This window comes from Aricia agestis, chromosome 13 (assembly GCF_905147365.1).
Source record: "Aricia agestis chromosome 13, ilAriAges1.1, whole genome shotgun sequence".
Lineage (NCBI taxonomy): Eukaryota > Metazoa > Arthropoda > Insecta > Lepidoptera > Lycaenidae > Aricia > Aricia agestis.
In genome coordinates, this window is record NC_056418.1 from 15,839,008 (window position 1) to 15,865,374 (window position 26,367).

Consider the following 26,367-nt stretch of genomic DNA (forward strand, 5'->3'; position numbering starts at 1 on the left):
ATTCTGAGGTTGAAACTACATTTTTATTGTATTCTTGATGCATTTAGTATTTTAGCGATAAAAATTCAAAGCTTTATAAAATCGCAATATATGGCCCAAGAAAAAAAATACAATAACAATAATATATTTTATTACTTAACAAAATATTTTACACGAAATATCATCAGGTACAAAATAAATAGAACTCAACTTCACAGCCCACAGCCACGGCAACCGTACAACACAGCGTGTACATCTCTTTATACATCCACACGACTGCGTCAGTCTAATGTATACAATTGATATCCTTAAATATTTTCAGTCTGGTTCGTTTTCTTGTCTGAAAATAAAAAGATAAGATTTTATGTTTCGATTAAAATGTCTGATGTCTAGTCTCAGACTAATGTCTAGTCACCAGATGCACTGGTTTAATCTAACAATTTTAATTTAAATGGCACATTTAAGTATTATTTTATTTTCTGATCTGAATTCTGATATCGTTAAAAATTCTAACTCATGTTTCTGTACATCTTTTTCTGTAATTGTAAACTATCTTTTTTTTTCAGCGAGTAGCTCACTTTGGAATCGGTTCGACCAGAAAAAAGTGACTACATCTGTCAAGCAAAAATAGAGGGTTCCAACTTCCACAGAACTACGAAACTCTAAAAATGAAACCTGTGTAACGTAGTTTCATGATAGTAAAAGACAAAAATAGTCACAAAGTCATAGTTTGGTTCAACTCTATCTATTTTTGTCCGTATTTGATCACTGTGGTTAGCACTTACCAGCTTCTTCTGGCTCGTTCCACGGCTGCCTGTCGGAGCTGGTGAACAGCACGAAGAATAGGTTGGTGCACACATAGATGCCCGACGCCAGGAAGAACACCTTCCGCCATTCATGAGTATCAGTCTGGAACCAAGGTTAAAAAACGAAAAAGGTATTAATAAAATTATTATGAGGCGGAATTGTGAAGGTATAAGGCCTCCCACGCAAAACTGCGAATTCGTGTGAATTCGCATCGCAATGTCATTATGAGTTTTGTGGGTAACAGCCTAAGCCCCAATTTCACCAACGACTGTTAAAGGTAACGCTCGAATTAGTATCACTTTACTCTTTCGATTTTCTTATGAATGAAAGAGATGATATGACATTTTAACAAGCTGTTAATACTAACCGACGTTGGTGAAATTGGGGCTAAATATAAAAAAAAATTACTTATAACTTTAATTAAATAGAGATTTTAACGTAAAATCCACACATTTACCGTCAAATTCTTTGCTAAATTAAAGTTTAGTAACCATAACATCTTTCTGATTGCAGCCATATACTTAGTACGTACTACGTCGCGATCGCCGATCGCAGATTCAGAAAATTTTGGGTTGAGTTCCCTTGTCTCTTTGTTGTACGGGGTGAAAATCAAATCTATTTCGTACTTACCTACCTCTAATTCAATGAGTTATACTGCTAAAAATAAAATAAAAAGTTTCAAATCTATACTGCCGCCTTTGACAAACGATACAATTTACAAAGTTTCAAATTCAAATTCAAATACTTTATTTGCAAACCAAGTATACAAACAAATTTAATGTAAGTACAAACTTAGTGCCTTGTGCAGGCGCTTGCTTAAAGAAAATTTTAAATAGTTATACGAGTATTTATATAATATTGTATAAGTTATACATTTTGTAATATATTATATCTTATTTATATATAACTATATTATTTATTAATTGTACTTATTTGAAGTAATATACTTTATGAACTTTATTATTAACAATAGTTTTGTTGCTACTGCCTAATAATTATTTTTAGGAAGAAAATCTTCCAGGGAATAAAAGCAGTTTTTAATTAAATAATTCTTTAATTTTCTAGTAAATGAAATTAGTTTAGTTTCATTTTTTATTTCCTCTGGTAGACGGTTATATATCTTAACTGCCATGTAATAAGGGCTTTCATTTAGCATTTTTATTCTGGAATATGGGAGGTGTAGCCTATTTTTATGTCTGGTGTTGATATTGTGTGTGTCCTTCACTTTTGTAAAATAATCAAAATTCTTGAAAACAAATAGACTAATGTCTTGAATGTAAATGGATGGGAGGGTAAGTAAATTATATTTAATGAAATATGGTCTGCAACTTTCTCTATTTATTATTCTGATACATTTTTTTTTTGAATAAAAAGTTCATGACTATTGACGCTATTTCCCCACAGTATAATTCCGTAACGGAGCCACGAGTATGCATAAGCGTAATATGCTGAAAGGGAGGTTTGAAGATCAGTACTACATTTTAGATGAAAAAGCGCATAAGTGAATTTAGATAATTTTGATTTAATGTTCTCGATATGAGTTTTACAGTTTAGATGTGTGTCAATATTTATCCCGAGCAAGTTGAATGTGTCTACTGTTTCTTTTGTTGCATTTCTATAAAGATGTAAATAGTTTCCTTGTATTAATTAGCTGTCGATACATTACAAATTACTGTAATTATAAACAGAGTTACAAGTTGATAAATTTATGATTTTATTTTGCTCAACCACAACAATGAGAGGAAACAAATAAATTGTGTTTCCTCGGCGTTGCAAAACAAGAGAGGAATTTTATACAAACCATTCCCAGTCGGTTGCAATATTATGTACTGTATTCTTTATCTCAAGCTTTAGAAATTCCGCATTGGTATTTTTATGTTTTCCACGTTGGCCAATGATCACTCAGAAGCGTAGCGTGCCTTGGTGGGGCCCCTATATAATATGTTTGGGGGGCCTTATTAAAGGTTGCCAGATTTTCTCATATTTTGTGAATTGAAAGAAGGCCCCGCATAATTGATAGGGTATATACGGCGGTAGCTACACCCCTGCACGCTGGGTTTGTCAAACCGCGTAGGTCCGTTATATGATAGTACATACATCCAACGATGGTTACCTCGTCATTGATGATGACGCCGCAGACGATGGGCGCGATGATACTGATGATGTTGGCGAAGAAGTTGGAGATGCCCATCAGCGACGAGCTGAAGTTGGGCGCCAGATCGATGGAGATCAACTGGAAAGAAGAAAAGAGTAAATTAATTCTTTGAAAAAGTTATAACTCATAATATTGTATCGTTTACGAAGATTCCCTATCTTGTTAATTTTTAGGGTGAGGTTAATGTTTATTGTGAATCGGTTAAGGTTAACTTTAATAGCACGTGAGTCGGCAAGAGTGAAGGACAAAAGGAGGCGACGAGTCCTAAGCGCAGTTTGTGTCGGTCCCTAGGCCTGGATTGCGTTACGTTTTTTCATAGTGTGCGTTATAGTAGGGATACATCCAAAAATTCTGAAAAACTGGAGGCATTATAGTTGAGACCGTTTCCGAGTGGATATGTGTGATGTGACGTGGCTGTGACCATTCCACCAACCCGTGTTCAATCTTGTTATGTTTGTCTTGCTTGCTTGCTGTGTCTTAGGGTAAAATAGGATTTGGCGACTCTACTATGGAGTCTAATTTAACATTAATTCGTTTCGATCGGCCGGACCGGATGAAATGACAGACATCGTATGTGCACATGTCCGGTTCAGCCTGCGTCAGTCCAACCGGATGCAATCCGCTTCCCCGTATACGAAGACTATTGTACTTTTATACATTGACGTTCATCTGTTCATGCAACAGCATAATAACATGCAGATTGTACACTTAAACTTTTTAAGTGCTCTTTGAAATTGTTCCATTACACTCGACGTAACAGCAAAGCCAACAATAAAACCAAGTTTTAAACGAAGTAAAAGTTGGAGTCCATTTAATTAGCACGTCTAACGTAATAAGCTGTAAGTGTGCCACAAAAAGATACCCTCAAAGAGGATGACTTAATACCGGGGAAGTTAAGAAAAGTTGGGAATTTTATATTTTTAAAAGGCTATAAAATTTTATGCAGATAATACTCGTATTACTGGGGGGTGAGCCAAGATCTTTTCATTGTCGCTTCTTTATAATAATAATAATGATTTATTGCATAAATGTGGTACAAAAAGGTCTTACAATATTATTTAAGATTTTCATAGAATCGCCGATCAAAATGTATGGAATTGACATAAGACGAGTCGAACGTCAACATCATATTAACGAACGCTTATGTCAATTTCAATACATTTTGGTTGGCGATTCTATAACGGAGCGATAACGAAAAAGTTTTGGCTAAATGGCCAGAGTCCAGTTTCAGGTGTGCGCTATGCAGATGATAAATACCTAAGTACTTAAAATAATAGGATATGATACTGCAGTATGCAACGTTTTAACGCTAGAGGCACAATAACACAGAATACATACTAGTTTAAACCACAGAGGTTTAAACAATACCTAGAGGTAGCACCAGCATAAATAGTTAACAAAAAGTTTTCTTCGACGTTTAAAACACATTTTTGTCGATACTTGACGTGTGCAACATGTCAGATTTTAGTCGGATTATTTATAATGTATGTGGTAGGAGCGCCCTCTATTCCGACCTTTATCCCTATTCTCTAACCATACATGCTTTTTCGTATACAGCGAATTTAGTTTTAAATGCGAGAGGTACAGCACAGTCTTCGTTTATTTTATCAAACGTTTAAACGAATCGAGTTATTTGAGCCAAACGCTGCAAAATTTGAGCGTAAAATCCCAAAGTCGGAAATACTTCAGTGCAAACACCTAATTGTGCCGTCGATATCCAATATTTAACTGTCGAACTAACTCGTTACTCGAGTCGAACCTGCCGAAAAACTTCACCACTCTAAATTGCTAACGCTTTCAATTCAAACTGTTTCTATTGTTTAAAATCGTACATGCTTTTCTATATGCACGTATTTCAGTTTGCGGGTATTTAATTTTTTTATTGTGCGGTAATCGTACTTTTTTCCGGTATTGAAATTATTCCTAGCTGATCGCACATTAAGGGCGGTTAAGTCTAAAAATGCTTACCAGTTATAATATTTAGACTGTTATTCAAATAGTAATTATTTTTGTAAGTATTTAGAGCTTGCGTTAATGACTCGTGCTGAAAATGACAGCACAAATCATGTATGTTTGGGAAACGCTTCATTACAGTATACGTACCATAAACCCGCAGTACTGTCCAGCGTTGATGCCCACGCTTATGGTGAGCATCACCACCGCCAGGGTCAGGTTGCCCTCCGGTGTATACGACAGTCCAATCAGCGCCAGCGCCGGACCCCACAGACCTGGAGATTAAAGGAGGTTGCTTTGTCTTAAAAGTGTTATTAAAAAAACTAATCAGAGACATTTAAAGATAAAAACTTTATAATATATCTCGACTTCATAACGGCGTAATGTATAACGATGCGTGAACTCACCGCTTTACGGTAAAAGAGAGCACAATATTATGACTGATTTTCGTAAATAATGATATAGAGAAGATTGTATGTTCGGCTGTAAATATTTTTTGATTCATCAAAACCATCCTTCTGCGTAAGCGTAACCTTAACATTTGCCCAAAACATAATCAATTTTAGTCGTTACATGGACTCTAGCATCTCGATAGACTTAACTTTGAAGTTGATCAAAGTAATGCTAAGCATGAGGTTTGCGAGTGGGATGAATATTCATCTGATGGACATCCGAACTCCGAACTTGACGCTTGTGTGGCGCTCAATACTTGTGATACAAGTGTAGTCCGGTACCTCGATTCTACTCAATGCAATAATAATGCTGCTTCATTCCGTAATTGTGTCCGTTACCTAGCTCATGGTGTTGTAAATATTTTGTACTAGTGGTTGCCAGCAATTTCGTTAAGCAAAACAGTTAGTTTATAAGTATAATATATAAAATATACAGTATGTTAGATTTAATGTAGGTATTTGTTATATGGGCCTCTGATGCCCGATATAAAGATAATTTAATTTAATTTAAAAACGACGCCTTACATTTTTCTGAGAATAAAAATATTCTATGTCCTTATCCGGGTCTCAATGAATATCTGTTTTCCATGTCAAATTTCGTTCAGTGTTAATTAACGTTAAACGTATTTGGAGTTTTGACTACAAAACTCCAAAGAGAGTCTATTGACGTTTGTCTCATGTGTATGAGAATAATAATAATAATTTGCTGTTCGATAGTCAACATGGATCGAACGAAAAACGAAGCTGTTGCTGTTGTATAAAATAGAATCGGAGTCCAGATTTCGGACCGAATCTAATACGATGTAACATCTCTGAGGCTTAATCAATATCAAGTCTTGAGTAATTTAGTTGCTTGATGGATTTATTTTCGGGATATTAAGTAGGATATCTTATATTATATAAAATTCTCGTATCACAATGTTGGGCCGCGTACTACTCCGAAACGGCTTTACCGATTTTAACCAAATTTTATATGCATATTCAGTGGGTCTGAGAATCGGCTACTGGGTACTTTTTATATTGATATATTCATTTGTTGAATAAATAATAGTAAATTATTACAATCCGAGACTGACGGCGACCATTGTTTGTGCGACGGGATAGCGATGGACGTTGCCATGGTGACATACTTATTTAGTCACTTCAATGAAATAATATGGGTGAAATACTTTATACGGCAAAGAAACGTTTGCCGGGACAGCTAGTATTAATACAAATAGAAAATTATTCGATACTAGATGTCCCGCGCGGCTTCGCCCACGTAAATTAGGAATTTTACGGAAACCGTACATTTTCCCATAAAAAATAGCTCTTATGTCTCTACTCCCTTCACTTGGTCTACTCTATATCTGTGCCAAATATTGCCATAAAAATTGCTCCACTAGTTCGTAATTTCTAATATTTCCCCCGTTTTTCCCACATTTTCCTGAGTTTCTTCGGTCGTATTAGTCGTAGCCTTTAGTCTTACTCGATAAATGAGCTATCTAACACTGAAATAAGTTTTTAAATCGGACCTGTAGTTCCTGAGATAAACGCGTTCAAGCAAATATGCTCTTCAGGTTTTTAATATTAGGTAGGTATAGATTTTTTTAATTATCGCTTGACAAACTCGAGTCTCGATCTAAAAGACTATGAAAAGTACCAATAACATGGTCAAATATGGTAGTGATGATGATGATGTTGATGATGAAAGTAATTTGCATAGTAGCATATGCTTTCCGTTCTTAAAACAACGCCGAAACTCCCAAACTTGTATCTATAAAGAATCAGGAGTTCTCTTAGCACCTTCCGAACCACGGTATACCAGGTATACCTCGGTGCAAAATCTTACTTGTTGGTAGCATATGCTTAGAATACTTCTCACGAAACCGAAGTCACAACATGTTTCCCTATAAATTTTGAGGAGTTCCCTCGATGGATCCTTCATCAGATCACTACTTTTGTGAATATTATATTCACAAAAGTAGTGATCTGATGAACCAAACTGGGATGATACCCTATATACCAAAAGAAAAATTTTGAAAATCGGTTAACAAACGGCGGAGTAATCGTTGAACATAAGAAAACGAACATAACACCCCCATTTTGAAAGTCGGTTAAAATTGTAGCCTATGTGTTATTCTGATATATAAGCTATATTATTGTAAAGTTTCATTAAAATCCGTTCAGTAGTTTTTGCGTGAAAGAGTAACAAACATCCATACATCCATACATCTATACATTCATACATCTTTACATCCAAACAAACTTTCGCCTCTATAATATTAGTAGGAAGTAGGATGGTTAGCATGGCTGTCATAAAATAATTCAAACAAACACTAAAAAAAATTTACGCGCAAACTTTATATTATAGAGACAAAGTGACAAATTGACATGGAAATCTTTCAGTTTGCGCGTTATTTTTTTTAGTGTTTGTTTGAATTTTTTTCTACTGTGAGCGATACCTCACAGTAGAAAAAAATTAGTCAGTGATATTTTAGTGCTCTTCCATGTTCGTATTTTGAAAAAAAAAAGTTCAGTCTGTTTCCGTGATGCAGGCTAATCACCTGATTATCTAACAAGAAATGATTCGTGAGAATGAAACGAAAAAAATAGTCCAGTGCCTTTCCCATTCACCAGTCGTGTCGTAAAAAAGTCCTAATTGAGTATTTGCCCATACTTTTGTCTTTTAGACATAGGAATATACTACTCGTTAGCGACTGGCCTGATAAATCTGTTACCGTCACCCAAACCGATTTAAGAGTTCCTCATTTACTTTAAGCAGGTCATATATGCAAGGGTGTATACACCTGACAGGTTTGCCTGAACGAGTCAACTGTTCAGGTAAACCAGAGCATATTATTGTATGCTGTGCAGGTTTTGCCTCTTTGATTGGCAGGCGTAAGGCATCCATTACACGGTATGTTTTGCTGTCAGTTTTAGCACAATCATGGCTGTAACTGATGGATAATCGACCGTGTAAGGGCGTGACAGACGGTTGCATGAAGGTGATTGACGAAAATCTGGATATCTTGATATTTGCTTCATGCAACCATCAGTCACGAATTTTGAGTGAGTGTTGTCACATCTAACAAAATAGGAAAAAAATTAGAAACGTATACCTTTGAAAATTTTGGCTTTGACTGACATAAAACTGAAGAGAATTGAGTGAGTAGTGACCGTCTAATACATTCGTCAGTCCATCAGTCACCATCAGTCAAACATAATTCATGATTGACGGAATAGACTGTTGCTTGCATGAGCGTGTAATGTATGCCTAACTGCACAGACAAACCTGTCAGGTACACCGTTGGGTTTATGGCCTGCTTTATATAACAAAGTTGTGCTAGCATTACAGTTAAAGTATTTACCGATGGAATTGAAAAGTTTCCTGGTATTGAGGACGCTGAGCCAGCCGCGCCTGATGATGAGGTCCGTCATCGTCCCCATCGGGAAACTCAGCAGGAACATCGCCAAATACGGCAATGATGATAGCACTCCATTCTGAAAACAAACATTTACCATAATATTATTATCATAGAGCATTGTATATAAAAACTAGATGTCCCGCGCGGCTTCGCCCGCGTAAATTAGAAATTTTACAGAATCCGTAGGTACATTTTCCCATAAAAAATATATCCCCCGTTTTTCCCACATTTTCCTGAGTTTCTTCTGTCGTATTAGTCTTAGAGTAATAATATAATATAACCTTCTCGATAAATGATGAGTCTTACTCGATAAATGATCTATCTAACACTGAGATAAGTTTTTAAATCGGACCTGTAGTTTCTGAGATTGACGCGTTCAAGCAAACATACTCTTCAGGTTTATAATATTAGGTAGATATAGATTTTTTTTAATTATCGCTTGACAAACTTGAGTCTCGATCTAAAAGACTATGAAATGGTATAATATGGTAGTGATGATGATGATGATGAAGAATGTAATTTGCATAGTAGCATATGCTTTCTGTTCTTAAAACAACGCCGAAACTCCCAAACTTGTATCTATAAAGAATCAGGAATTCTCTCAGCACCTTCCGAACCACGGTATACCAGGTATATCTCGGTGCAAAATCTTACTTGTTGGTAGCATATGCTTAGAATACTTCTCACGAAACCGAAGTCACCATATGTTTCCCTATAAGTTTTGAGGAGTTCCCTCGATTACTTATGGATCCTTCATCAGATCACCACTTTTCTGAATATAATACCAAATTGGGATGATACCCTATATACCAAAAGTAAAATTTTGAAAATCGGTTAACAAACGGCGGAGTAATCGTTGAATATAAGAAAACGAACATAACACCTCCCCCATTTTGAAAGTCGGTTAAAATTGTAGCCTATGTGTTATTTATTTAATATTTTAATCAGCACATGATTTGAATAACAAATTTTTTTTCAAATTTATCGTAGCACCATCTGTCAGGACAAACTAAAATTGAAATAGAATAATATTGAATGCGATGATAGCGCCGTCCGCCGGATCTAATGTAAAACATTCCAAAATCAACAACTCCTTATAAATAAAAAATTATTGAAAAAACATTTTCCAGTAGACCAAACTGTAAATCTAAACCATTCTCGAATCTCCACGAACACACACAAAAACATTTCATCAAAATTGGTCCAGTCGTTTAGGAGGAGTTCAGTCACATACACACGCACACAAGAAATATATATATTAAGATGTAGAAAACAAAAATGTTGTAAGTTTTAGCTGTAATTCGCCAAAAGCTAATACAATATTAGCTATAATATGAGACACTGCATTTCTTCGAGACAAAATTGGCTTAGATCTGAGCCCAAGCTTCTCCGATACCGAAGTACATAATACGTTCAGTAGTTTCAAACTTTCAACATAGCCACACACACGCTTGATGTTACAGTCATAATTTAGCGATGCGTTATATTATATCGAGCAACACCGAGAGCGAGACAGAAGGTTATTTTATTTGCGCTATACGTCGCGAAATGGCACTTTCTTGAGCATCGATAAAGCGCTGTGTAACTACAAAAACGCCTCATAGATGGCGCTACATGTTACTAATGTAAGTGAATGTAGTTTATCTACGCTACAATTTTACACGCCACATCATTTACATAATATGCGTTATAATATTATCAAATTCCGTACATCGTCATTTCCAATTTAGCTTCCAAGCCGCATTCGCTTAAAAGCTGTTACCCAGGGCTCCAAAAAAACCAAACTCACTTTGGTCAAATTGACGTCCAGCACTTTATGCATGTATGTGGGCATCTCAGTCATCAGCGTGAAGAAGCCCCAGTTCTGTCCGCAGTGCGCCACCACCGCCGCCCAGAACGGCAGACACGTGATGATCTTAGACCACGGGGTGGGGAGTTTCTGAAAGGTAATCGTCGAATTAGTTACCCAACAAAAGTGCAAAAAAAGCCGACAGCATATTACACCCAGTGTCATTCTCACAGTCGACACTTGTTCAGCTCATTTTTAGGGTTCCGTAGCCAAATGGCAAAAAACGGAACCCTTATAGATTCGTCATGTCTGTCTGTATGTCTGTCTGTCTGTCTGTCTGTCTGTCTGTCAGTCCGTATGTCACAGCCACTTTTCTCCGAAACTATAAGAGCTATACTATTGAAACTTGGTAAGTAGATGTAGCCTGTGAATTTTGATACAAAAATGGAAAAATTATTAAAAATTTTAGGGGTCCCCACAGAAACAACTGAAACAAAAAAAAATTTTTATCATCTAACCTATGCGTGTGGGGTATCTATGCATAGGTCTTCAAAAATCATATTGAGGTTTCTAATATCATTTTTTTCTAACCTGAACAGTTTGCGAGAGACACTATTCCAAAATGGTAAAATGTGTGTCGTCCCCCCTCTAACTTCTAAAGTAGGGGCATGATAAGTCTAAAAAAAATATATGATGTACATTAGGGGGTAAACTAGCAAACGGGTCACTTGATGGAAAGCAACTTCCGTCGCCCATGGACACTCGCAGCATCAGAAGAGCTGCAGGTGCGTTGCCGGACTTTTAAGAGGGAATAGGAATAATAGGGGAGGGCAGGGAAGGAAATAGGAGAGGGTAGGGAAGGAAAAAAGGTAGGGATTGGGCCTCCGGTAAACTCACTCACTCGGCGAAACGGCGTTTTCTATGAGCCCCTGGTATTTCTCCGGTCGAGCCGGCCCGTTCGTGCCGAAGCATGGCTCTCCCACTTTTCGGTGCAGTTGAGTAGAAATAGGTGCAAAATTAAAAGAAAAAATGCGCGTTCTTCGTCCTCGAAGATCTCCACTTGAACTAACACATCTGATCATACTATATTAGTTATAGAAAGTAAAGAGCGTGAAGCCCGCCGACAAACCGCAATGTGGTTTGGCGGGTAGTTAGATTAAGTTTTTTTGTGGAATTCTTCAATAAAGGATTTTATTATTATTATTATTAAAAAAAAATACATGAAAACTCTCCGAATCATTATTACCTTCTGCTCCCCAACTCTTCCGAGGCTCGTCTGTATAAACTGCAGCTCCTCCTGAGATATGAGCTTGGACTGCTCCGGGGAGGCAGCTCCGAAGACCAGGTAGGTGACCGTCCAGATCACCCCCAGGGTGCCGTTGGTGTAGAATATCGCCTGCCACCCCCACGCGGTCGCGAGGAACCCCGCTGCTATGAGCTGGAGCGCTATGCCGAGCTGACCTCCTGGGAAGAGTATGTTGGGAAATCAGAAATTTATTTGTTTGCATTTTATAGTTAAATGAGTGTGTCTGTAGGCAGCTATGTTAAAACATTGTTTTCTATCGTTCGTCGTGATTATCAAAATACAAAGGGCTATTTTAAAGGATTAGGAAGTCAGACGACGCTGGTGGTAAGACTGTTTCATATTACAAAATAATATATCACAGTATATTTGCTTATCTTCAGAAGTTCTTTTTTTAAAGTCAAAACTTTAAACTACATAAATATAACCACCCCGCAATAACAATAATCCAAGATTTTCATGCGGATACCAGGCACCAGCTAATCGTGTGTGAAGGTCTGAACTCTGAAGGGGGCGGCGTGGGCGGGCGCTAATCTTTGCGTTCAAAAGCCTGAAGATATTCATCCCGTTGTGGGGGATTACGCTATCACATAAATAAGGTATAGATCATTGAAGATGATTCAAGTTTATGTTAAGTAGAATTTAAAGTAGTTTAACCACGGAGCATGTTAAATAACTTTGAGATAATATACAAAATTTATTATGACTGAAAACAACATTACTATCACCTGAATGTTGTAAGATTTTTTACCAAAACGGATAGAAGATTCCAAATTTTATATTGCTCCTAGAAATAAAACAGAGCAAAACAGTAAAAATCAGAATTTTTATACAACTTCCTAGTCGTAATACAAAAGTTAGATGTCGCAAAACTTGGATATCTATGCGGTATAAAAACTTTTCTAGTGTAACATAATATTAATGTCAATTTTTGTAGCACTTAAAGAAAAGTAAAAGTAAACAGTCTATATAATTTTATTATGTATGTACGTCTGTTTGTTTTGTCATAACGTCTTATAAAACTCGTCCAACTATGACGAAATCTAGTCCCACAATTGTGACGAATAACTAGGATAGTGACGCTTATTAAAGTTTTCAACAGATAATCGGACCCAAGATTTTCAACCTACGAATCAGACAAAATCTGGTCAAAATTTAACATTAACGATAACCGACAAAAGTTGAGCGGGTTCGGTTATCGTTAAATATGGCGTCTTTTTAACCTTTGTTAAAATTTGGCAGTTGATTTGACATTTTCCTATACGGTAGTTAAAGTAATTTGGTTTCGGTGACGGTGACCGGTTTCATTGAAACGCCTCCGTGGTCCAGTGGTTTCAGCGTAGCTCTTGATTCGGAGGTCGTGGGTTAGAATCCCGCGTTGGAAACTTGTTTTTTCTAAGTTTGGTTAGGACAATGCAGGCTGATCACCTGATTGTCTGACAAGTAAGATGATCCATGCGTCGGATGGTAAAAAGTCGGTCCTCCACCTAATCTCTGACCAGTCGTGTCGGTCTTCCGTCCCACTGGGTTACGACTTATGAGAGTAAAGGAGTAGATAGTGCTCTTTTGTACTGCGCACACACTTGGGCACCATAAAATTACTCCTGCGTAACTGGCCTGGTTTCAATGAAACCGGCCACCGTCACCGATACCGGTGTGGGAGTTATTATTAATTTAGTGCAACCCACTCTAAATAAACTATATCCACCGCTATTTCAAAATGCACTTGAAAGCTTTCGGACACGACTGTAAAATATTAAATTTCATATGCAATGTTTTGACCATCCATTACACACAATATAATATTCTGGGCCTAAAAGCATTTTGCGGTCGACATTAATTAATAAAAATCGGAACGGTTGCGTAGTTCACTCACGTACGCTAGCGATTTAATTTTACAAAGAACCTCTCGCAGGACGCGTGACAAGAAATTATATTAGCGAAAAGCCGAATAACCTTAACAAAGTTAAGACTTCAAAATGATTATCTTTCATCTGCACACTCATGCCCAAGTTTTAGTTCTAAAATTTGATATTCTTGTAAAATCAATTGCTTTTGAAAATTTCGTGTGAAGAGGTTTTGTCACCAAAAAATTTTGTGAATTTTCAGGCGATATGACTTATGAGTATTTTCTTCTCAGAACTCGCATACCTACTAATATTATAATTTATGCGAAAGTGTGTCTGTCTGTCTGTCTGTTACCCCTTCACGCCCAAACCTCTCAACCGAACTTTCAGTCCCGGGAAAGGATACTTTTCATCCCAGAAAAATGTACGTTTCTCACGATATTTAAAACGAATTTTGGCGCAACGGAGTATCTTGCGTCAGCTAGTATTATAGTAGCTAATAAATTTATGATATAATATAGCTAGTTACTAAATACAATTTTTGTATCCGATCCGTTTCCATTATCGTGAGTGTCACATAATTTATTCTTCAACCTCACCTGCGTATATTATGGTGCTGAGTCTGCCCTTCTCCTCCAGGGGTATCCACTGCGAGATCAGGTGGTGCATAGAGGGATACACGAACGCCTGCGTCAGCCCCTGCAGCACGCGACACGCGCACACGAACTGCCAACCACCCTGCGAATGTTCATAATTAAGTGACCTTGATGAGTGGCAGTCTTTCACCGTGCGTTTTTCGCGTAACTTTCTGCCGCGCACTGTAAAACTCTGGAACGAACTATCACCAGCAGTATTTCCGGACCAATACGACCTGCAAACCTTCAAGAAACCTTCTTAAAAGGCCGGCAACGCACCTGCAGCTCTTCTAATGTTGCGAATGTTTTTGCTTGTTTGCCCTCTAATTTTAATATAAAAAAAACAACTGAACCAACAAACTCACATACTGCGCTCCCACCGGCATCACCAGCGACAGCAGCGCGTTCATCCCCACGGATATCGCCATCAGCACCTTCCCCCCGAAGTACTTGGCCAGCACCCCCGCCGGGATCTGCAGCACCACGTAGCCCCAGAAGAATGACGACAGGATCATCGCCTGCACGCTGTGGCTCCAGTCGAAGTACTAAAAATAAAAAAATAAATTATTCAAAGAGAAATTCGAGAAGAAGCTACTAGGTACTGGAAATACCTAGTAGATAAATACCTAAGAGATAAAATGATGAAGAAGATTGACTCTTACTGGCAATGGGGTAGCATCCACCGTATTGTATATTCTATGAGCAGCTTGATCATTTCATTGTTGTAAGAAGTGTTAATGAACAGAAAAAGCGGTTCAATGAATAAAATTTTCAAGTCAGGCCCATGTAAATTCAACCCCATATCATGACAAGTATGGTCGCACATAGTATCTGATAATTTTTTTACTACACAAGCTCCGGTACAAATTGCCTCACGCAAAACGGGCATAACGCTTTGTCCTTACTTTGGATCAGCAACTCAACCCACAACAATAGAGTCGAAGACTAGGGCATTATCCTTGTAATTACTTTAGTCATCTAATTAAAGTATCTGATTCGCCTAACTGTAATGAGTGTGGTATGATTGAGGATGTTCATCATTTGTAACAGGATTGTGTGAAAAGTGCGGATGATAAATTTAAGGTTAGTATTACTGATTTATGTTGGTATGTAAGCATAATATCCTCACCTGCAAGTGATGCGGCAGTGTGTTTGTATAGGATATTTAATTAATTGTTAATCATACCTATAAGATTCGATGGGGCTGGCATGCCATGTATGGCAAAAGCCCTTTATTTAAATAAAGATATTAACAGAAAAACGCCTGTGTTACGAGTGTTCGTCCATTGTCGACGCTATGGGTTGATCAGTCTAATCATTTTCTAGTTCATTTCACAAAAATAGTAATGATCATAGCCTTTATAGTGAAAACTATTGATAACAATATGGCAATCATAATCGCCAATAAGACTATAGATCTCAAACGTTAACACGCAGTAAGCTAGACGCCCTATGACCTGTAGTAAGTTTCCTACAGTGCTAAAGATAGGCTATATCACAGCTCGTAATGTGATAACATACATCCATTAATACAAATGGAGCAAAGAAAATGGAGTATGTCATTCATTGTTCCTTATAAGTAGTACTTAATAATATAATAATTAACAAATGATTTGTTATAAGTGTGACTATCTGAGCCAATAAGGTACTATCAAAGGAAGTTCATAATATGCAGAATGAGGAAAATATTAATTTAGTCGGGTTATGCCAATCCCAGCCGACGCATTACAATACTAATATTGACTAGCTGTTGCCCGCGACTTCGTCCGCGTGGACTTTAGTTTATAGCGCGCGGTGTCAACAAAATTTGTGTCAAATTTAAAAACTTTTTAAAACCCTGGTAAGTGGTACCCCTCTTAGGGCCGCGCTACACCGGATTGGCAGCGCTGAAAGTGCTCGCCGCGCCGCTGCCATTCCGGTGTAGCGCGGCCCTTAATTAATCAAAATACCCAAAAACAGCTGTGCAGTGTGCACATAATCTATACTAATATTATAAATGCGAAAGTATCTCTGTCTGTCTGTCAGTCTCGCTTTCACGCCAAACGCCAAAACTACCCAACCAATTGTAATGAAATTTTGTATACAGATAGTCTAAAGCCTGAGAAAGGACATAGGCTACTTTTTTACTGGAAAAAAGGGTTTTCAGGGGGTGAAAATGCGTAAATTTGTTCAAATTAAGTTAGTTCCAAAAATTCATAATAGATGGCGCCGTGCGTCTTCTACATCGCGCTGACGCTTGCTCAAAAGTCTTTCTATAAGAGGTGGTATCATCTTACATTTAAGTTTCGATTTTTTTCGATTGTTATATCTATTCTACGGTATTAAATAACTCAGTACTTTATCTGTGCAGTGACGTAACCTTAAACCTATCAATGATAAATAGTTTATGGGTAAAGTTGTGTAATTGGGGGGCTAAATAAGCTTTAAAATTTGGCATAAAATATAAAGTTTAATATAAAAAAATGAAATACTTATTGTGTGCACACTGCACAGCTGTATTGATTTAAGGGGTACCAGGGTTTTTTTATAAAAGCTTTTGACACCAATTTTGATGACATCGCGCTTTATAAACTGAAGTCCACGCGGACGAAGTCGCGGGCAACAGCTAGTAACTAATAAGTATGATTAGTTCTATGTTACAATGAAGTAAAAAATAAAACGCCATCTGTTGAATCGTATTAGAACTAAAATGTTCATTGCATCAATATATTTCTGGATTTTTTATAATATTATACATTAAATATATTTAAGTAAAAAATAAAACGCCATCTGTTTTCATATATTAGAATTAAAATGTTGATTGCATTGATATATTTTCTGGATGGAATATAGGCCAACACGCCGGTACACTTGAACTCCTTTATTTTAGAACGCCTTCTGTTGTCAACTTGTCACATATATTAGAAATGCAGAAGGAGTTCTATAAGATAAGATAGATTGATTATTATTATTATACCAAGTGATAATATTATTAAACATAATATTCTAACGTATTAAAAACTATAAACAAAAACATAATAACTAATAAGTATGATTAGTTCTATGTTACAATGAAGTAAAAAATAAAATGAACATTTTAGTTCTAATACGATTCAACAGATGAATCGTATTAGAACTAAAATGTTCATTGCAGCTATATATTCCTGGATTTTTTATAATATTATACATAAAATATGTTTAAGATTTTTGAAATTTTATTTTAATACACATCCAAGGCCCAGGAACATTGAAAACTTTATGTTCCGCCTGCGGGACTCGAACCCAGGACCCCCGGGATGAGCGCTGGCCACGCGCAATGCGAATTCATTTTCATCGATATTTTCATGGAAATAAGATATTTTCCCACATCAAAATGTAGCCTATGTCCTTTCTCAGACTCTAGAATAACTGTGTACAAAATTTCATTGCAATCGGTTCAGTAGTTTTGGCGTGAAAGCGAGACAGACAGACAGACAGAGATACTTTCGCATTTATAATATTAGTATGGATTTGGTATAACCTGGCTAAACAGCCGTTTTATACGGAACCTTTTAGCAACAATCCAATTCAGACTTAGCGGAATTAAGATGTCTTGAATAGTTGAATTGTCTTGTATCCGTTTATCAATGTCATCAAGACATTTCTGTAATTCATCAATTTTATTAAAAACTTTGTAATAATTACGTAACTCATACTTCATAATACATATTAACATAATATTATTTTTAATTTAATATATTATAACAAGTAACGATTAATCGCCAAGAAGCATAATATTTATAAATACGCGAGTTAAATAAACTCAACATAAAAATAATGATAACCGATTAATTATTACAACAAATTAAAGTTCAAACGATAATCTTTTATCACATCATTTTAATATTCTTTATAACCACTGATACAGAATCAAGAATTATTATGATTAATAGGGTCAAAGTCATTCAATGGAATATTTAGGAGACAGCAAATCTCCATTTTGATCAATGTATTATCATCCAAGTACTTTAAAGTTTTTTTACTAGGTAATTCACTATCATCTTCCAACTACCTATCAAATACGTATCGCCGTCTTATCTACCAACTAGCTGTTGCCCGCGACTTCGTCCGCGTGGACTTTAGTTTTAATAGTTGTTCCCGTACATCGATTGAATCGTTTACGCGCAAATCAGAAAAGTATATTGTGTGGGAACTGCACATTTTCCCGGGACAAAAAACATTCTTTGTCCCAGATTCAAATTAGTATCTCCAATCTCCATGCCAAATTTCATCAAAATAGATTAAATAGTTTAGGCGATAATCATAAAAGTTTATTGTGCGGGAACCGTACATTTTCCGAGACAAAATTAGTATTCCTTTTCCTTTCCCGAGACTCAAAGTATCTCCATAGCAAATTCCATCAAAATAGATTGAATAGTTTACGCGAAAATCATAAAAGTATATTATGCAGTAACCGAACATTTTTCCGGGACAAAATATATCCTATGTTCTTTTTCGGGACTCAAAGTATATTTATACCAAATTTCAGCAAAATGGGTCCAGCCGACGCGTGATGTCGAGACCGCGCGGCTTCGCCCGCGTAAATTAGATATTTCACAGACAAATTAGTCCACAAAAAATAGCCTATGATCCTTCACGTGGTCTACTTACTTACTTACAGATAAGTCTGTGAAAAATAACAGAAAAATTGCTCCAGTAGTTCGTGAGATGAGCCCTTTCAAATAAATTCCCCCGTTTTTTCACATTTTTATATTTCTTCGCTCCTATTAGTTTTAGCGTGATAAAAAATAGTCTATAGCCTTCCTCGATAAATGGGCTATCTAACACTGAAAGAATTTTTCAAATCGGATCAGTACTTCCTGAGATTAGCGCGTTCATATTAACCCTTTCAAATAATTTCTCCCGTTTTTTTCATACTTTCCTCTATTTCTTCGCTTCTATTAGTCTTAGCGTAATAAAATATAGCCTATAGCCTTTCTCGACACATCGGCTATTTAACATTGAAATAATTTTTCAAATCGGACCAGTAGTTCCTGAGATAAGCGCGTTCAAATAAGCCCTTTCAAATAATTTCCCCCGTTTTTTCCACATTTTCCTCTATTTCTTCGCTCCTATTAGTCTTAGCGGGATAAAATGTAGCCTATTGCCTTTCTCAATAACTGAGCTATCTAACACTGAAAGAATTTTTCAAATCGGACCAGTAGTTCCTGAGATTAGTGCGTCCAAATACGCCCTTTCAAATAATTTTCCCCCGTTTTTTCCACATTTTCCTCTATTTCCTCGCTCCTATTAGTCTTAGCGTGATAAAATATAGCCTATAGCCTTCCTCGATAAATGGACTATCTAACACCGAAATAATTTTTCAAATCGGACCAGTAGTTCCTGAGATAAGCGCGTTCAAACAAACAAACAAACTAACAAACTCTTCCGCTTTATAATATTAATAAGTATAGATAACGATTCATCTAATCGTTGTTCTAGCCAACAGTTACCTTTGTTACCTTTGTGCGCCCCGCACACTCCTCGTCCCACCAAAGAGGGTCCCGACGCATCATCTACCGACCTTCGAGAAGGAGGAGTTCTGGCCGATTGGAGTCGTCTACAGGAGGTTCCGAGGACGACTTCCGAACACGTCGCGCCCCACGTCGCAGACAATACGTGTTTAGTGTTTAGTGCTTAGTTAACACTAAACACGTATTTACGCTTTAGTTTATATGTTATGTATGTTAGTCTATAAGGTATATATAATATGGGCCAAGATGCCTGATTTAAATAAAAAATAAAAAGAGGTCTAAAATTCTAGCACTCCTAGCACTGACTAACTTATAACATGTATTTTGTAATCTTTAGAATTAACGCCATGTCTATTTAGTATCTATATCTGGGCTTAGGTGAATATGCAGCAGTTATTATTGCAGAACATAAGCTTATTTTACTAGTCATTAGTCAAAACAGAGATGCTATCAGGAGCCTTTATCGATTCACATGAGTTAGAATAAACGGGTTAGGTTGAAGTTATCTGAAGTAACCCAGCCGACACACCCACAAGATAAAACACGACCGAATAAAGGGCGAACGATAATGGTTCAAATGCGGCTTCAAATTATTATGATTTATGAGAATTGGATATGGTTCAGTGGTAATGACATACAAAGTCGTCCGAAAATTGTAATATCGAGAAATAATTGATACATAGACCTACGTTACTTGGTCGGGTTATATCAAGTCCACAAACTTTTTCAATCATAAGGGCACCTATAATCGCACAAAACATAATTAGGAACTTTATTGCCAGGTATAAGTCCACTGCAATTTTCAGGTTTGGAATTGGACTTTAGCATCTTTAATATTCTTGCAAAAATATTTTTACCATAAAAACGATGTACTTATCACAAGAGATTCGTCTTTATTTACTACGCAAATATAAGCTGTAAAAACTGTATGACCTAAAGCTTTGAAATTTTCAAAGTCACTGTCATGTCTCAAGGTCACCAATTTACCAGACATTGCCCTGATGAAGGTTTGTAATATAATATCCGCCATGACAGTTACACGACACAGTTAGCCCCAGAGACCTGCAGTTCGTCGCTTAATTTAATAAGACAAGGCGATGGGAGAGGCAAATTGTAGTAACATTTAAAGTTCTGAAGGAATCCGAGAGAACTCCGTCCCATTCTTATATTATTGCTTTCGCTAACTGCATCCTCCCCAATAAGGTTCCTGTCTCCAGTGACGGATAACGACTAACGACGGATAACGACGGATAAGTTTAAAGACCGATTCTAGTTGACATACGTATGTCAACTAGAATCGGTCTTTAAACTTTTACCAACTAAAAACAGGTTTTTTGGTGACGTGAGAGTGAGACGTGATGCCCTAAGGACGGATGTTTTTTGTCCTTCTTCTGGTGCCCTCAGACGTGATGCCCTAGGCAATTGCTTAATTTGATTAAAGGTTAATCCGTCACTGCCTGTCTCTTATGTGTTACCTAGGGCCTGAGTATAATATCACGAAAATGGTGACTTATTGTAATTATTTTAGTTAAGTTAAGTCATATTTGTAGTCCATGTAATTTTGTAATGTAGTTTTTTTAGTAAATAAATAAATTATGTACATGATAACGTGACCCTAAAGTACTGTTAAGGCCTTTTGTAAGGGTCCTATTGGTAAAAAAATCATAAAAGTAATGCTCAAACTTAAGCAATGTTCTCCTAGTGACCACACAATATTACTCAGAAATGAGGATGGTGAGTACTAGCGATTCACCCTTGGACCCATCCTAGAGATAGCCACGTTCGGTGACATTCAAACTGGAGCTATGAGGAATGTGTTTTTAAAATCCAATAGTACGCTGAGCGAGGTTAGGCAAATGAAGCAATCCTAGTTCTCACAAAACACATTCCTTGCAAGTTGCAACTCAGCTCAGCTCCGGTAGAAACTGCTTTCCCACCGGCAGGCTTACCATAGAAAGGTTTATTCTTGAAGTAAAATAGACAAAGTGATGGATTAAAACCCATCAATCCACAAGCGGCCGCCGGCTGCCGCATAACAATTGAAAATCTATTGTGTCTGCGATACCCACGACGGTGCTACCAAAGGAAATATGTCAGTTTATCCGCGAAAACTTTCAGCGTTTATTCTTTCGCATTTCTACTGTGGTAGTAAGTACTAAGCCTGCAGAGCTTAGTGGCTTTGCAGTATTGACACACTTCGTCGATGACACCATCGTGACTGATGACTCACAGTATCATTGTTCTCGTCCGTCATGTCGACGATGGCCATGCTCATGTTGACGCGCATCGTGAACGCCAGCAGCATCGCCAGGAACAGCAGCAGCGTCTGCGCGTGACGCACGCCCAGACCACCTAGAAAAGGCAGGAAAATGATGAAAGATGGGAATGAGTTGACAAAGTAATCGACAGTGATAGGAATAATAAAAAATACGTGTGGCACTCGGGTAGTGCCGCGGTAAAGCTATTGCATAGCATTTTTTATCAACTTGTGCATTTATAATTCGCATACGTCTAGTCGCGCGCACACAAATATCGTGCCGATGTAATGGCAACGCCGCGCCGCCGGGTGTTAGGTTTATTTTGTTACGAGATTTCTTGATTTGGTCGCCGCGCTCAAAACCGCCATTTAAACTATGGAATAGCTTGAAACATTGATCAAAAGTATTAGTGGATTGAAAAAAGTAAATTATTCAAGAGCGATGAGAGTCACTGAAGAAAGTCTTCCTATTATATTTAGTACAACTTCCGTAGTAACTTACTAGTAATATATTATGGTACTAAATGACGCCCGCAACTCCGTTGCGCCAAAATTCGTTATCGTGTGGGAACCGTACATTTTTCCGGGATGAAAAGTACTTACCCTATGTCCTTTACAGGGACTCAAAGTATATCAGTGGATGCTGTTAAGCATTCGTGTACTAACCCACACAAAAATTACGTATTAAGTTATAAATGCAGTTTTGTTCTGTAAATGATTTAGAACAAGACTGCATTCAAAATTTGACAACAAAAAAAATGTGGGTTAGGACACTAATGCTTAACAGCGACCATCTACATATATTAAATTGCAGCAAAATCGGTTCAGCGGCTTAAGCGTGAAAAGGTAACAGACAGACAGACAGACTGACGCATTTATAATAATAAATAATAAGTATGGATAACGTAAAAGGCTTCACACACTATGGATAACATGGATAATATTACGATTTGTATGATAAGATAAAATAAGATATTGCTGTAATACTTCACAATTCAGCACTTTAAAATTTATAACATTCACTGCCTGTTTCACCACTTCCTGATAAGGCAATCCACCACTTTACTTGACAGATAGAGTATGGAGAATCTGTCAAATAAGCCTATCCGGCACCTTATCAGGAAGTGGTGAAACAGGCAATCAGAGTACCGTTCATTGTCAATGGCGGTTTATATAAAAAAAATACAAGTTTTTGGCAGGGAGTCAATGCAAAAATGACCGCTATCGCCATGTTTCACCAAGTACTGCAGTAGGTATACCAATTAATATGACATACGTGTGTCAAAAATATTGCGCCGAAAAATATTTTCTGCATTGTAATAAATATTGCGAATTTTAAATAATATTGAAAATTTAGAGCTAGAAGCAATATCTGATTACAAAAAGACGAAAAACATGAACAAATTAAAAATAAACTATATTTGAAACAAGAACATTATTACTTCAAAATCAGGGTAATTTACTTCATTTTTTGGTTAGAGTTTTTGCAAGAAAACAAGTTTTTTTACTATCATACATGCCTCGTTTGGGAAGACAAAAGAAATTTTCATAGCACGATCACAAGCACGATATTTTCAACAGCTGATTAGGGACAAAAATGCAGACTTTATTTTTGTGTCAATTCCCACCAGGTTTTTCTTTTGAAAAATTATAAAATTATTTTTAAAGAATTGCTTCCTTCCTAATAAAAATATTTGACAGACCTTGGCATTTGGCAGACCTTGTATCGCCCAATGTCGGATGTGAAAAACAGCAACTTTACATTACAGGAGAGTGATGCAAAGTCTAAATTACCTTTTTTTTTATGAAATAAGGGGGGCAAACGAGCAAACGGGTCACCTGATGGAAAGCAACTTCCGTCGTCCATGGACACTCGCAGCATCAGAAGAGCTGCGGGTGCGTTGCCGGCCTTTTAAGAGGGAATAGGGTAATAGGGGAGGGTAGGGATGGGAAGGGGAGGGAATAGGGGAGGGTAGGGAAGGAAATAGGGTAGGGGATTGGGCCTCCGGTAAACTCACTCACTCGGCGAAACACAGCGCAAGTGCTGTTTCACGCCGGTTTTATGTGAGAACGTGGTATTTCTCCGGTCGAGCCGGCCCATTCGTGCCGAAGCATGGCTCTCCCACGTTAAAAACGATGCATAAACCAATCTTGAGTTCGTACCCGGGCCGCGCCTTGGCACTTTGAGTACCTATCGCTACATTCAGGGCGTACTGGGACAACATGCGGTGGCATGTGCTGGTTTTGTTGATGAAGGTTACATAATAATATTGATGTAGAACAATGCTCGACCGTACGTTGCTGCGAAAGTTCGTCAATATCTCTCCGACGTCGAAATTTCGGGTTTGGACTGGCCAGCAAGGAGTCCTAACCTTAATCCTATTGAGTACCCATGGGGAGAACTCAAAAGGAGGGTCAGGGCCCGGACTCTTGCCGCAGATACCCTTCAGGACCTCCGGGTGGCTGTACAAGAAGATCGGCATAGTATCGCTCAGGAGTTCATCATAACTTTGATAAGGTCAAGGAAAACCCGGATGGAAACCTCAATTAGGGTAATGGGTGGCACTACGAGCTATTGAAATCAATTTGTTAGTGTTTTTTACAAGAAAGATGTCATTAATCGCCTACTGAAATTTTATGCCAAACTGACCGGTTTTTGTTTTAAGGCTGTAGAATTAGTAAACAATTTACAGTTACAATAACTATAGCATTAATTAAATCCTTAATATACTACCTTTAAAACGATACCAACATTTATTTAATACTAATTATGTTTCGTGAGTTATTACCGTTTGAATCATAAGAAGAGAGGTGGGTCGATTTTTTGTACGCAAGTGTATTATTAGGATGGCTTTGCGGGCCAATTGGAAATCCTCCAGGGACCACAAGTGGTCCGCGCACCACCGGTTAAGAATCACAGATCTAGTTAATAATAATATTTTTCTCTGAAACTACATAGTATGCAGAGTGTAACAAAACTGAGTGATAATACTTTAGGGTATGTTACATAATATTGTGTATCTTGTAGAGAGATCACTGTGAAAGTAGCAGCGCCGAAAGACCATTTTTTTAACCGACTTCCAAAAAACGAGCAGGTTATTTATATGTTCGGTTTTTTTTATTTTTGTATGTTCGACGATTACTCCGCCGTTTGTGAACCGATTTTCAAAATTTTTGTTTTGTTATATTAGGTTTTATTTTTGGTATGGACAAGCGCCCCAACGTCACGAGTTTCCTAACTCCCTACAAGGAAAACGTGCACACCCTAAAGTGCTATCACTTATTTTTATTACACTCTGTATATAAATTGATTTCTTATAAATAGAGGGTAGTTTAAAATGAACTCACTGGGTGCGACGTTCTGCTCGGCGATCCCCATCTTAACTCAATCGACGGTAAAGGAGGTTGTTGTTGTTCACTGTCAGCGGCAATCCGCCGCCTGCCACTGTCCACTTGAGAATGTTAGAAACAATATCGTATTTGCATCATGACATGTAGTAGCAGTTAGCACAGAGGCGTGGAGACGACTTGCTATAAAAATATTAAAATATATCACACATTTTTTAATGTTTACAGATATAAGGTAAGTATAAATAACTACTTTTGAACATTAATTCAATAACCTGACAACGATTTAAATAATATTGTAATTTAACTTCTTTATAAAATCCGCGAAACGGCGAGACCGATTTTATGGAAATTTTGTAAGCTTATGGGGTAGATATTTTATGGGAGGTTAGAGGGGAGGGGGGGGGGGATAAACCCTGTTTATATATAAAAATCATTAATAAATTACCTACACAAATTATAATCCTTAACGGAACGTCAAAGAAATGGGTAAATTTTTTAATGGCAACCTATACCAAAAAAAAAAACAACTGGCCTCAATTAAGAGTCGACGGAGCCCCTCTACGCGGGGCTCCTACTTCTGTGTGGTTCACAAAAAAATAGCCACGATGGCTAAGGCGGGAGCGTAGCGCAGCGAAGCTCCCGCCTTAGCCATCTAACTTATTTAGCCATCTAACTAAATTAGTCATCTAACCTAACCCAAAAAAGTCGTATTGGTCCGCAGCCCAACTCACCTGACTGCAACGATTCGTCGCCCCACCCCCATTCGAATTCAAACGCATTTAACAATATTTATTTTTCATTAAAACACGTATCAAAATATAAAATATAAAGCCTCAAATAGAATATCAGTAACCAATTATCATTAATAAAGCAGCTCACAAAAGTTTGCTCAAAGTGAACTTTTTATTAGCTCGTAATAAATAACCTCACTTAGAAAAAT

The 26,367-nt window shown here is 37.2% G+C and overlaps 1 protein-coding gene across 2 annotated transcripts; it reads right to left on the reverse strand.

Annotated features, from left to right (window-relative positions):
* Nucleotides 1-108: 108 nt before the first annotated feature.
* Nucleotides 109-25,528, reverse strand: LOC121733187 (putative inorganic phosphate cotransporter). Of its 2 annotated transcripts, XM_042123360.1 has the most exons (11): nt 25,425-25,528; nt 22,050-22,171; nt 14,693-14,872; nt 14,292-14,430; nt 11,789-12,006; nt 10,543-10,692; nt 8,697-8,829; nt 5,045-5,169; nt 2,900-3,019; nt 765-888; nt 109-319 (listed from the first exon to the last, which is right to left on the reverse strand). In XM_042123360.1, the coding sequence occupies exons 1-11, from the start codon at nt 25,453-25,455 to the stop codon at nt 288-290; spliced, it is 1,374 nt and encodes a 457-aa protein (XP_041979294.1). In that variant the 5' UTR covers nt 25,456-25,528; the 3' UTR covers nt 109-287. The 2 variants fall into 2 exon arrangements, with proteins under 2 accessions (XP_041979294.1, XP_041979295.1); XM_042123361.1 differs by lacking the exons at nt 22,050-22,171; nt 25,425-25,528 and adding an exon at nt 19,808-19,895.
* Between the last annotated feature and the right edge of the window lie 839 nt (nt 25,529-26,367).

Coding starts and splice junctions, on each gene's coding strand:
- LOC121733187 (XM_042123360.1), bottom strand. CDS start 25,455: ATGGGGATCGCCGAGCAGAACGTCGCACCCA. Junction 14,431..14,692: donor TGCCGGTGGGAGCGCAGTAT/GTGAGTTTGTTG, acceptor GAACATTCGCAG/GGTGGTTGGCAGTTCGTGTG. Junction 12,007..14,291: donor CAGCACCATAATATACGCAG/GTGAGGTTGAAG, acceptor TACTCTTCCCAG/GAGGTCAGCTCGGCATAGCG.